Genomic DNA, 14,069 nt, shown 5'->3' on the forward strand with positions numbered 1-14,069 from the left:
CATATGAATAGACTTAGCCTTGTTAAAAAAAAAAAGACAGCATTAGAGCAAAAAAGTTAAAATCCTCAGGAATAAACACTATTAGAAACGCATTAATATTGTCAGCAACTTAAATGATAATTTATATTGTATGTGGGACAACAGCAAACTAAAAAATAAAGAGAAGTTACAATTATCCATTTATAGAAAACACATTTAGGAACTATTCTGCAGAGCTGCTTGTTAATGGATTTTATGCAGTTAATTATATGCGTGCACAGCTGCTGGGAGACCGGCTACAGAGCTCAACCAGAAAAAGAGATTAACCACAGCAAACCCCAGCGCGGCGGCGGGAGCCGAGCCAGCCGGGCTGGCAGCGGGTGGGCGAGCTGCCCTCGGCTTTGGGTTGGTACGAGTCATGCAAAGGCCATTAAATCCCGGCTTTCCCTTGGCTGGGCTCCACCGCCTCCCCCCGGCCCAGGCCAGCCGGGCCCCGCGGCTCACAGCGGGTGTCAGCGCAGTCCTTGCCGTTCCCGAGACCCCGCTCACCTCACGGGGGAAGAGCCCCGGGTCCCCGCGGTGTCCCGTACCCGAGAGTCACCTCACCCCACCGGGGAGAGACCCCTCTGACCCCGCACCGCCTGCTGAGACTCACCTGACGGGGCCCTCCCTCCCTGGCACCGCGCCAGCGGCAGCGACTCCCGAACCCCTCAGCCCCTCCCGGCACTGCCCCGACCGGAGCGGACGGGCCCAGCCCGGTCCCCGCCCGCTGTTGCGGCGTTGCCGGTGGAGACGGAGCCAGTCCCGGTGCGCCGCTTCCCGCCGCCTGAGGGCGCCGGTGGGCAGGAGGCGAGGGGCCCCGCCGGGCCTACACACCTGAGCGGGGACACACACCTGAGCGGGGACACACCCCTGAGCGGGGACACACCCCTGAGCGGGGACACACACCTGAGCGGGGACACACACCTGAGCGGGGGGACACACACCTGAGCGGGGACACACACCTGAGGGGCGGACACACACCTGAGCGGGGACACACACCTGAGGGAGGGACACACACCTGAGGGAGGGACACACACCCCTGAGGGGCGGACACACCCCTGAGGGGAGGGACACCTGTGGGCGGGGCGGGGTCGGTTCCAGTCAGTGCAGCCAGAGGCAGTCGCTTTAGTAGACAATTTATTTTGATAAACTTGCTCAATAACAAAAATACAAGTGAAGAAAATTATGTTCATTTTATACAGTTTGTATTAACATTTGTTCGGAAATCATTAATTGAAAAAATGCTCTAACCAATAGAAAACAACCCTCAGTAAAGGCCGGGGGTGCAGGCGGCGGGCCCGGCCTCGAGCCCAGGCGGGACAGCCCGCCCGCAGACACCATTTCCTTCATTATGTTCATCCTTCACAAAGGTTTTAAAGGACAGCTTCCATTTTCCCGTGCGTGTGTGTGTCGGGGCGAACGGGAACCTACAGGTGTGTTCTGGAGTGGTCCAACAAGGTCTCGGGAACACAGGGACGGCAGGAGGGCGCGGCTGGGGCAGAGGCCGGGGCTCGGAGTGCGGCACACGGCCCGTGCCTTCGGACACCCGCCCCGCTCCGCAGCGGCAGCGGCAGCGCACAGACCCCGTTCAATGGCCGGGCTGGCGTGTGACCCTCCCCAGGTCTGAGCCGAACAGCTTCCAGGCGGTTATTACAGCTGAGCTCAAGGATTAGATTTATACAGACCAATTTACTAGTTTTTCCTTCTGAAAGTATTTGTTATGTTTTGTTAACCAAATAAATGACAAAGCGTGCACAAATTACGTTATGATGGGGTATCAAACCTTTGGGAGGATTTAGAAGCAGAAGAATAAGTGGAATTCTCTAGTGATGTATAAAATGAGCTGTCCTTCAAAAAGTTAAAAAATAATGGCTGGCAGAATCAGAAAAGTTTATGTAAACACTCAACACAAATATGGGATTACCTTTGGAGAAGATTCATATGGAAACATTTGCTTTTCATTAACTGAAAAAGTTTACAGATGTTTAGGCATGTTCAATACGAACTTCCTGTAGTTCAAAACAAAACCTTGTGCAAATAAAACCTATAAATAGTCTTCAGCAGATTTTACAGTGATGCTCTTAGGTATGAAAAGAATGCACACAACTTTAAAACAAAAGTAACAGACATAGGTTTGACAAATGATTGCACCATAAAACAGTGTTTTATATACAGTTTACAAGATATGATTTTCTGCTATAAATTAATACTGTACTATATAGTACTTAGTGACCTTATTAAAAGCAACTGTTGACAGCTGTCTCTTCAATTACTGATTTGGGTTTTCTAAAATGCATTTGGCCGCATCTATTTCTGGATTTGAAATGCTCAAATATTTAATAAATCTATTTGCTAAACCTTTGCTAACATTTAATAATTCATAGCAATAGCACTGGCAGATCAGATCCATTTCCAGTCAGCCAGCCACAGCCTGGGTATGCTCCAAGATAAGTGTTTTTGTTTGGTTTAAAAAAAATTATTATTGTGATCCATTTAATCAAAGCCTAAATCCACATGATGTTACAATAACTGAAATAAGTAAGTTGGAGGGGTGGGAAGGGAAAGAAATTTTAGCAGCTTAGAAACTCTCCCCACCCCCCAGCTGTGTTCCAGTCACAAAAATCTCGAACTATTTACAAGTGTAACATTTCTGAAAACGTAATTTATAATCCAAGTTTTAGTGAATACTTCATCTTAGGACACAGTAGTGATAACACCAAAATTTTGAAAGATATCAAGCAGCTGAACCCTGCCTTTTACCTCCACCACTATCACTAGGAGCCTCAGACTGCCCATGCAGATGAAGGCCTAAATTAGGAATCAAATTATAATTATTAAACCATGACTTCCAAGTAAGTGCTTGGCTGTATTGACAGATTAGTACACTTTGGAAAAATTGTGTGATCCATAAACATTCCATTCTGCCTGTGAATGAGCTGACTGGAAAAAAAAATTACTTAGAAACCATTCCAGTGGCAAGTTTGGTCAAAAATTTAAAAAGAAAATATACATAAACAAATTAGATTTTTGTACTAAAATACCTTGGGTGGGGGAGAGGGGAGAAATTAAGAAAGGCAGGGACCCACTATGGTCTGAATGGCACAGAGTTCAAAATAATTGTGCAAACTGTGTTACTTTTAAACACTCCAGCTCATCTGGTAAGTGATTACTTTGGAAACTGCTGATTTTATTTTAACATAAATCTCATCCTAGAATGACTGTCTGTTCATGAATGCAGTTCCTCTAGTAAGTTCAATGAAACAGTGCTCAAAACAGACAATTTAATTTTTCTTTCAGAATGAATCTCAGGCAAACTATGTATTAACAGGAAAACAAATACTGATAGTGCAGGCAGCTTCCCTGGAACACCAACCTAGTAGTGAATTAAGATGTCTGTGGATTCAATGGTTTATCCTTGTGTTGAAAAATAAAACTACTTTAGTGAGGAATAGTTATTCCAAATTTTGGTGGCCATTAAATCTACATTTAAAATAACAACTTTAGTAAACAAGGCATACATTTTTAACAATTATATTGCTCATTTTTTTGGCAAAGATGAATTAATACTCAGCTGAAAATAAGTTCATCCATCTTTGCAATGGGATAGTGTTTGCATTACTTTAAACATTGCATTTTATATGTGCTAAAAGGAATGCTTACCTATGGTAAAACGCTGTGCTTGAATATGTATGAATGCTAATGTAACAATGAAGTAGAAAAAAAAAGAGATTTTTCTGTACAACAGTTGCTAATAATTTAAATAGTGTCAGTTTCCCAAAATTAGGATTTTAAGGTATGACATGATCTCACCTTCTACCCTCATATACAAATAAATTACCATAAAAAGAATTTTAGCTTAACTTAAAATTGCACCTAGAAAGGCATGGGATCGTTTGTACCTATTACAAAAAACTGTTAAAATCAAGGGCTGCTACAAAGAATGAGGTAAACTGAAGACTCTCAGCTATGTGGCCTTCAGAAAAATGGCTTTTTTCTATTGAGTTCTAGTTTTGCACACCACAGTGTTTTGCTAGCAAAGCATTCTGAGTTCTTTTCCAGGAGTCATTTGTGTGTATATACATATATATATATACATATGTGTATATACACACACACACACATACACACACACTGTATACTGCATCAGCAAAATATATATATATTTATATATATATATTTATATAAATATAAGGACGAAATCCCCCTCTACAATGTTCCTTAGTGTTTCCTAGAGCTTATGGGGGAGCAGGGGATGTATGTCTTTTTGCTGTTACATACATTGAGAGAACATGTTTTGATCTATTGGCTTCTTGGTGCAGTAATGCAAGATTGATCCACAATGGTGCCAAAGGCTTTGCTCATCAGAAGGAAGATGTAAAACACTAATCTCCTAAACAGCGAGGCCAGCCTCACTTGAGTTCCTCCACAACCCTCTGGTCCACCACAAAGTTCATAAATACTTTGACTTCCGAATTGTTAGACATTAAAAACAGGAACAGTCCAGTAAGGTGGGGCGTTATGCTTGTCAGTGTAAAGCATTCTTCACCAGTTCCTATCACAGTGCAGACCTGACTGCATTGAAGTATGCTCAGGAGATTAGTCAACGTGGTCTGTATTTGGTTATGGGAAAGGCTCTCCTTTTTTTCATCCAAAGTGCATAGTGAGAACAAGTCAAAGCATTCCTCTTTTCAGTCAGTGTTTGATAGTCTGATTTAGGCATCCTCCTGAGAATGCAATTCTGATGTCTCTCTCTTTTCCAAAATAAAGTCCTGCAGTCCAGACATTCATCAGCCAGGTAAACAAACTTTGCCAGCAAATAGAAGTCCCACTATTGTAAAGAAAATGGATAAGACAAACAGTACATACGAAGACCCAACCACTGTGTTATTGGGTAATTTATAGGGTTGACCTCCAACTTCATTGATGTAAAATCCTATTGGAAATATTAGGGCTGCCATACAGAATAGAATCACTGCAAAGAAAAGAGAAAAGAAAAAAACAGTCACTGCTGTGTTAAAGTGAAAATATTTACCTGTTCACAGAGCGCTCCAGAAAAACAAGTAAAATATCCTGACTGAACCGAAGAGCTGAGATCAGAGCTATCTGAGCTGATAACTTGCTTGAAATGACTGAGTAGGCTTTATGATGCTTTCAAAACATCCCTCATCTACTCCCAAGAAAGACTAAAAGTTCCCAGTTTTGACTGTAATTTCAGTTCTGCTCATTAGATCATGAACCCTCTTTACAGAATAAAAAATTGCTAGATACACTTCTATCACCATCTCAAAGTTGTCATTTATTCTCCAGTTATTTTAGTCATTTTTCCCAGTCAAGATAAAGTAACATTCAACACTGAAGAAACTTTTTCTATTATCAGTTGTCTTTTTCCATCTGTAGTTGCCCTCTCCCATTCTTCACACATTCATTTTCTGTAAAAGCTTTGCTAAAAATAGAAAACATTCAGATTGGCATCACAGTTTCTTTTAAGATTAAAAGATACCAGTTTCCTAACATTATATGAATGTTTCCTTAGATAATGATAATCCTTAGAATTTCTAATTGTAATTCAATGAAATTAAAGTTTTCTGATTCACTTTAATTTAAGCTTCTTAGTGAAAAACTAAATTCAGACTGTGAACAAAGAGACCATGCAATGAGGGTTTTTATTTCACTTCAAATTCATGTGTATGTTTTGTTCTTGCAACTGACTCTGTGTGAAAGTACAAGAAATCCAGAACTCCTGTTAAAGAATTACATTACAGATTTCACAGGCCTTCAAGTATCAATAGTAACCAGGATTCCTCACAGCACATTTCAATACCCTGATCAAACCCAGGAAAGAACGTCCAGTGTTGTTTTCCAGATGACAGCTTCAGGGTTTCTGTAGCACAGCTTTGGAAAAGTAACCCTGTTTAGTTCAGATGTAGCTGTTCAGGACTCTACTGTCAACCAAGGCAATGACTTCTAAATATGGCTCCTCTGAGAGGTAAGATATTATTCACAATAAAAAGGATTAGTTCTTTAATTGGTTTGATTATAAATGCAAGAATATACAATTGGGGTTTTTCTAATCAGTATTAGAATAAAACAGAATTTTATCTGATTCTACCAGTTCAGCCAAGTATTAGCACTTTACTCCTATTTCACTTCTATGTATTTCAGCCTTGTGTCAGACATTATTTATTGTGAGTGGAACACAGCACCACAATACCTATTATTCAACCAAATCCAATTAGATCTGGGGAGAGAGAGGAGCTGAACCTGCTCTGTTGTCTCACTAACCCCACAAATCCACATACCAACATCTTCTGACATGAAGCACAGCTCACACTGAAGCCTCTGCTAGCCCTCAAACTCTGCCTATAACCTGGCCACACACAAAAAAGAAAATTCAAGCCAAGTTACAATGCTCCTGCCTGAACAAAGTGCATCATATGCTGACTTTTTCAGCTTTCTCTAGTTAACACAGGCTGCTGTTTTTAGTTTGTTAGTAAGGGACACAGGTGCTGTCATTGTCTCCTCTTTCCCTTCTCCACCACTGCAAGACAGAGGAAGCCCTGGGGATGCTGTTCCCTACTCGAGCCTCCTTAAAAGTCAAACAAGCAACATCAAAAACCACGGGCAACAGTAATAACCATCACCTTTATCACCAGCTCCTCTGCAAGAAGTGCTGCAGCTGCTTTTGTTTCCAAAGGTATGTAAAATAAAATCAGGAGCTTGCCTGTCCCCTTCAGCCTCACCAGAACAAAGTTTGTGGCCTTTACAAACGAGGAAATGATTGCCTGGAGCAGCATCAATATTTTTTAGTGTAGCTTCACTACTGCTCTTCCTCACTAAATCCAGGTTGCTTCAGTTTATCCAGCTAGAGTGCCCACACTAAACCCATTTTTTAATGGACTCTGTGTATATCCAAGATGAACAGTTTACCACATATTTTATATCTTAGTGCTTATGATTTCCATAGCACAGGTCTCAGCTTTGAGGAAAAAACCACTAATATTCTAGAAGATACTGGGCATGATGAATCGGAATTCAGAGAGTGCCCACGTAGGACCAGGGCATAAACAAAGAAGCGTGCTTTCATAAACCATGATCCACATCAGAACATCAGCTGCTGCTTGCCTTCCAAACACATAAAGCAGCTTCCACAACACCTTGAGCCAAGAGCAGGCAGCGCCAGGATCATTCCTTCGGCTGCCAGTGCCGAGCAGGAAAACCCAGATGTTCCACTGGAGGGGGCTCGTGTCTCGCTCGCACCGTGCCCGCACCCCGGGTTATTCTTCAAAGGGGAAGGGAAAGAGCACAATGAGAAAACATCTGGAACTGCACAGTTGCCACATTGCTGCTCAGTGCCACCTCATTAGGCCATCTATCAGAACAGAACCAAAAACCCAGACACCAGATGTTAAACATCAAACAGTGAAGAAAGTTTTAATCGACACGATTATTGGTCCATGTAATTCCACATTACACAATCTAATCCTTAAAAAATGTTTCCTTTTCTTAATTGTATCTCAAACATCTGAGTACATCTGAGAAAAGCATTGTATGTGTTTCTTGAGCAGATCTACATAAGCACAGAAGAGCTTTCTAGTCTGCATCTGAATGGTGGCTGTCAAAAAACCCAATTAGTTCCTCTAATTCTTTAGTTTGAAATTGTTTTGAGCATCTAATGACAACTTCAAAAGAAATCTGTTCTTAAGAAAAGGTTTAGTCTTCAGAGGCTCACTGTAATATCTGCTTGCCTCTATAGAGACACGTAACATAGAAAGCAGCACCTGGTACAAATCTTTAATAACTCCAGAAGCACTTTATTCACTGGGGAACACCAGAGACAGACATTCACAGGATAGCTACTGTTAGTTAAGGATGTGATTATCCTGCCCCATTTTTACTTGCATTCCAAAAAGCAGTCCATTATTGCTCATGAACTTTTAAATCCTCAGGGAAAAATCCAAACCAATTCCAGACTCTCTGATAATTGCTGGAAAATGGTAGAAATATGATTTTTCTGTCTAGCATCTTCTGCCTTGATACATCTCAGAGAAGCAGCTCATTCAGGGGATGAATTCTGTGTCTGCTACTACTTTCTAGTTGTAGCAGATGGTGAGAGACCTGAATCTGTACAATGTAAACACATCTTGGAGGGAGCTCTGTGAATTCCTGCAATAGGCAAAATTGCAGTAACATACATGAGATCACCTATGTAAATGAAAATGACAACATTTGAGATTTCCACACCTTCACCACATCCTATCTTATCAACTGGAAGACAGAAAACAAGCACCCTGAAAAGGCCAGAGATTTACATAAATCTGAAGCTGAGGTAGCAACATAGGAGCAGTGTCAGAGACATGTGGAAAAATATCAGAACCAGTCACTTTTTGGCTACCAACTTGTGTCACTATGTCCCAGGGTATAATTAATGATGAGATGGTATAGAAGCTGGGATGGCAAAAGGCAGTTCTGGTATACAAGCAAAGGAACAGCTGATCAGAGCTTTGTCTGCTACCTACACACCAGGCACAGCTATGGGTTTGTAACACCCTGTTCATTGAAGAATCACACAAAACCCGGGCAGTGCACAGATGAACACCAACAAGGAACCCACTCTCCATAACACTGTATGAACGTGGTACTACTGAAACACCAGTGATAGTTTTGATGGTATCTACGCCCAGAGAGACAATACTGATCATATCAGTAGGAATACTAATTCCTGGAAGACTCTCCTCTACAAAAAGTGAAGGAAAACCTTCACATTTACCTGTACAAGACTTCTGTCACTCATGCAATATGATCTGGAGGACAGCAATAGCTCTCCTCTCCACAAAGCTGTTTGCAGAGTTGTCAAAAAGGGTAAGTTTCTGTGCAGTAAGCCCACCAACAACTGGGGAATGAAGCAAATGCTGTGCTTGTAAATACCCTCTGGGGTCTATCCCTTCAGAAATGTATAGAAGAAAGAGAACTGACGGATTAAACTTCTGTCTTCTTCATGTCTCTTAGCTAAACAAGATAAACAAAACCCCACTCAGCAACAATTCATAATTATAGGTATGCAGATGAAAAAAATTAGCTATAGGTATTTACTTGAAAACACCTTGAGTCATCCCAAGATTACAAGCAAAAATTCAATTAAAAATATAAGTTATACAACTATATATCAATTCCAGCATGAACTGGACAAAAGTGACCTCTTCCCAGGCTTTCCTTGCTGCTCTCAGAGTTGTAAGGCAAAGGCTGAGCAAAAGGATTCCTTTGCCTCAGGTATTTACTCCAGACCCCCTTGCATTTGAAGGAATGGAGCTGCCAGTCCCAGAGCTTCCCTTGGAAGTCCCTGCAGACTTCCCTGCCTGCCAGGATCACATGTCCTGCATTGTGCTCAGAAAGGTCTGTCAGAGGATCTGCTAGCAGCTTGCACAAGGCCACTGAGTTTTGAAATCACTTGCAGATGAGATGGAATAGAAATATGAAGTCTTGCCTACCCCCTTCTAATGAGTTACACATTTTCATGTGTAAACAGCACTGGCACTTCACAGGAAGGATCTGCTCAGGGTATTCCAAGTTGATTCCACATGGCTGCATAGTTCCTAATACAAATAGGTTACTAATTTGGGTTGTATCCAATGAACCACAGAACTCACGCTCAACAACTTTTTGAAAGATCTAGAAATCTTCCTTCCACTCACTCCTATTTTTCAAAATTAATTTTCCTAACAAGTGAGTTCAGAGATAAAATTCCCCATCATCTTTGTTAACAGGAACGCAAAGGTCACAGAGTTGTATGTTCTGGAGATGAATACCAAAGACATTGAATTTTATAATTTCAGCAACACAGAGATCATATCTTAATAGGATTATGAATAATTCTGACTTGGAAAAGAACAAATTAGTGTGTTTCATTATTAAACATTTCATACCAAGAAGACAAGTGGTGAAATAAAAATGTCCTTCTGTACTGAGACATCTAATAATGAACCTGTTGCAAGCCTGAAGAAATCTCCAGAGAAAAAACTCAAAACAAAAAAGCCTTAAGGTACCACATTTTTTGGTTGAACTAATCATCACAGCTGTAGAAAACTAAAGCTGTAGGGATGTGATGATTTCAGATATTAAAGAAAAACATTGATACCTAGAACTCACACTCTCCTCTTTACCCAAGAGCTTTTGCTCCAGCTCCCTGTAATCATTTTAACTTTATACAGCATTTTGACTTTAACCCCCCACCACATATATTAGATACATATGAAATATGTATAGATAAACAGGTGCACTGGAAAAGTTGGGATGGAATATTCAGTAATACTCAGGTCTGCTATTTTAATCATTCACTGGAAAATAAATGAAAGTCAATCACAATGGATACAGCATTTCAATAGCTCCATTGTCTGTAAGAGCAGCACTAATAATTTAATATGCTGTATAGCAACGTTGTCAGAAAGATGGCTTTGATTGTACAAGTACCTCAGTGAAGTACCTTTGCTGAAGCCGAGCACTATTTAATATTATTCCCTTCCCAAAAACAAGGTTAAATCTAACTCATATTAGATACCATTAGGTGTCAGAGTTCCATTAAACCTTATTTATGCCCGTGTAAACCACAAATTTGCATTTTCTAGTTAGTGTACACACTACCTTTAGTGGTTTGTCATAATTCAAGTCAATTTAAAAGCCCTCAGGTTTTGAGAATTTCATGCTGTCATCCCCACCATTAAGGCACCATTTCACAGTTGGGCTAAGCCTGTAACACACACCAAGAAAAGGAAGTTTGAAAGTTATTCCCCTTGCTCATTATAACTGCTTTTTTTGCACTGAAGTAGCCATAGGATATGCTTCCCTGTGTGCAAACACAGGGCTGCTGGAGCAGGCTCAGCTGTGAGGAGTTACACTGGTGCTCCTGCAGAGCACAACGAAGGAGGCAGACAAGCACTGATACTCCTCCCTCTGGCTAAAGCACGGCTGCAGGTCACTTCTGGAAGCAGAAGTCTTGGTGCTGTGAAGCACAGCAGATGCTCTGCAGTGGGCAATCCTCCTGCATAGCCAATGAGGATGCAGACATTCTGAATAAAGCAGCTGCCGTGAGCATGAAGCAGAACTGAACCAGCCTCAACCCTGAACGAGGTATTCACGAGACACATGAGTAAGGACAGGCTACCTCACATGTACCAACTGCCTCCTCTGCCTCAGAGAGGGAATTTTCAGTAACTGCAAGCTGCTAGGATTGTCCTGGATATATGGGAGTGGGGAAGTATGAAATACTACAACCACTCAAGTCAGAACTGACCTCTTCTACCCCTGCTCATTTTCTTAGGTCAATTAATGGTACTGCCCAAGGAAGGTAAAGGGGTCAGGCCTTCCTTTCTTCCACACCATTATTCCCTCTCAATTACAGTCACTTAAGATACCAACCCCTTTACTTCTGAAGATTTATTTTTCCCTCAGATGTGGTATTCAAAGAGAAGGAATGTTTTGCATAGCAGGAGCCCTAAGCAGTTGCTCCTTTCCAACACTAAGGTGTTATTTCAGACTCCACCAGTTTATCCTGCATACAGGACTGTGCAGTTGAGGTCACTTACTTCCAGTGAAAGCTATCCAGCGGGCATATTTAGTAGCTTCTCTTCGCCAGTGGGAAGCCACCAGCAAACCACATGTGACAGTTAGTGAAATGATTCCCATTATGATGAAAAATAACGTAGTGACCCACTCGGGAGGCAGCCGTGGAGGAATACAGGTCCTGTCACGTCCATGGATGGTTTGACACTGTCGCACAAGGCCAACTGTGAGAGCACCTGAAAACACATAGCAGAGAGGCAAGTAAACTTTCAAAATCCTCTCTGAGGGGCGCTCCATTGCAAACCACAGCTCAGAATTGCCCCAAATAAGGGATTCTTTCTTTGATGAACCTTAGTAAGCCTTTCAAACATGGAGGATGGGGGGGGCATGCCATAAACATCTGTCTTCATGTTCCTTCATCACATGCTTGCACAAGCTGAAGTGAGATGGCTGCAAGCTGTATCTGGTTCCTGAGTGGCAATCAAGGTCTAATCAAAGGGATAAAGCACTGCTAATAAAGCCTGCCAATATCTGCTAACGTGGTAGCTGACTTGCATAGAGGATCACTCCCTCATCTGTGCAGGATGAAGTACTTTTATAGTCTAACAAAATGAGTTGCAGCCTCCCTAAAATGCATTTAATTGTCTAATATCTTTTCCCCTCATTTGTAAATACAGCTTTAAGCCTCTGACTCTTGCAGCAGAAACTGCATTTGATTCATGTTTGATTTTAAAAACATTAAAAAACCCCCACTTCTTAATAGTAACTCATTAAAAAGAGTCCCTCCATGCAAGACTGATCAATCCTTTTGATTGCTAACAAGAGTTACTACACACAGAAACTGGGATATCTACAGAAAAGATCTATCAAAAAGATCCTAGAAAAAGGATAAGATTGGTACAGGAACCATAAAGTTAACCAAAATGATGTATTGTCTGTTAAATAATAAATTTTTTAAAATATTATTTTAAATCTAAGTCAGTGCTTTTGAGATTCATAAAGAAGCTTTTAGTGAGCTTTAATAATGAAGTCATCTTTCTAATCCAAATTTAACATGGAAGATTAAGATCCATTTCTTCCAGTGTCTCTTAAACATTAGGTTCTAGATTTCTTAATTTTGTCTTTTTTTCTGAACTGTTGTCCTAAATAATCCCCATTATCCTTTATCTACATTAGGAGCAAAATCTAAAAGTGGACAGCATTAGAGTCAACATCTTTCTCCACAAATTACTTCAAGTAAATATTGTTTCAGTTGACCTGTTTCAAATAAAAAGAGGACAACTAGACACAATTACAGTAAGACTGAGAACTTAGGTTTAGCATGTCCTTTGGAGGGAAGAACATCTATCATACTTTCTAGACTCTTTTTGGGGGAAGGAAAATGTGCGAAACAAAGGAGAAAGCCAATAGTGAAAATATTATAACCAGCCCTAGCATGCACCTCCTGGCACCCTGGAGCCAACTTCTACAGATCCTCTCTGCTCCCACCTGAGCAATGAGTACCAGCAGAATCAGCCTCTGAGCTTAGAATTGTTGGGTTAGGAGGCAGCATATAATGTTTTATTAGATGTTTAGAGTCTTACTAAATGCACTGCTTCATATCCCAGGGGATGAGAAGAACCAAAAGCAAAACCATTACTGAACCTGTTCTGTTGAAGTATTCTTCCAACATTTGTTTAGACTACAAAATTTCAGTCTTATTCAAATATATCCTTTTAATTACACATCCATCGACTGAAAGATTCAGGGATGAATTTTCAGCCAAAGACTGAACAACTACAAAACCAATAAAGCTGGCATTTTCTACTCCAGATTCACAGCAATCACACCATTGCTGTGCACCAGAATCACACAAACCTCAGCCAGGGTTACACAAGCAATCCTGCCCAGCTCCATGCCTGCACAGAACAGTTTTACATGAACTGCTTCTCTCCCATAGCTTGCAACGTTTTCATTGCCCATCAGCTGCTGGGATAGAGGGGAGATGTGTCCTTAAATGTCAAGCTCCCTGGAACACACACACTGCAGAACCTCATACAAAACACTGAGCAGTTTCCTGTAGTTTGGGGATAAAGAGGCTATTCACTGCAGCATCATAGAACAGGAAATTAATCCCAATCACTGTGCAAGACCAGGATTTAAAAACAATTTTGCTATCCTTACAGCAGAAGTCAGTTTTTTCTAAACTGCAATTCTAATCAAAGAATGACTTCATAAAAATGACATCATACACTCAATAGATGTTTTCTGAATTCAAAGACCTCTCCTGACTTCATTGGCAATAATTTAGTGCATTTTTAACTTTGGAAAAAGCAGCAATGATAAAAGTCACTCTGCTGAACATGGTTCCATTTTGTGTCTTAATTGAACTGAAAAACGGCTGCTGTAGATGAACATGTATAAGCAAGAGACAACTATTTCATTTTGTACATGCAATTTGCAGTTTATATTGAAGTTATTTTTCAACTAACAAGCGCACACTTAACGTGTCAGAC

At 41.0% G+C, this 14,069-nt stretch overlaps 1 protein-coding gene across 1 annotated transcript in view; it reads right to left on the reverse strand.

Moving 5' to 3' along the window:
• Positions 1-1,154: 1,154 nt before the first annotated feature.
• MOSMO (modulator of smoothened) overlaps positions 1,155-14,069 on the reverse strand; it is a 31,289-nt gene continuing 18,374 nt past the window's right edge. The window contains exons 2-3 of the mRNA XM_084216478.1: positions 11,598-11,810; positions 1,155-4,993 (exon numbers count right to left, since the gene is read on the reverse strand). Of these exons, the coding sequence (XP_084072604.1) occupies positions 4,809-4,993; positions 11,598-11,810 (398 nt within the window). The 3' untranslated portion in view covers positions 1,155-4,808. The remainder of the gene's footprint in view (positions 4,994-11,597; positions 11,811-14,069) is intronic.

Source organism: Fringilla coelebs (genome assembly GCF_963513975.1).
Source record: "Fringilla coelebs genome assembly, chromosome: 16".
Taxonomy (NCBI): domain Eukaryota; kingdom Metazoa; phylum Chordata; class Aves; order Passeriformes; family Fringillidae; genus Fringilla; species Fringilla coelebs.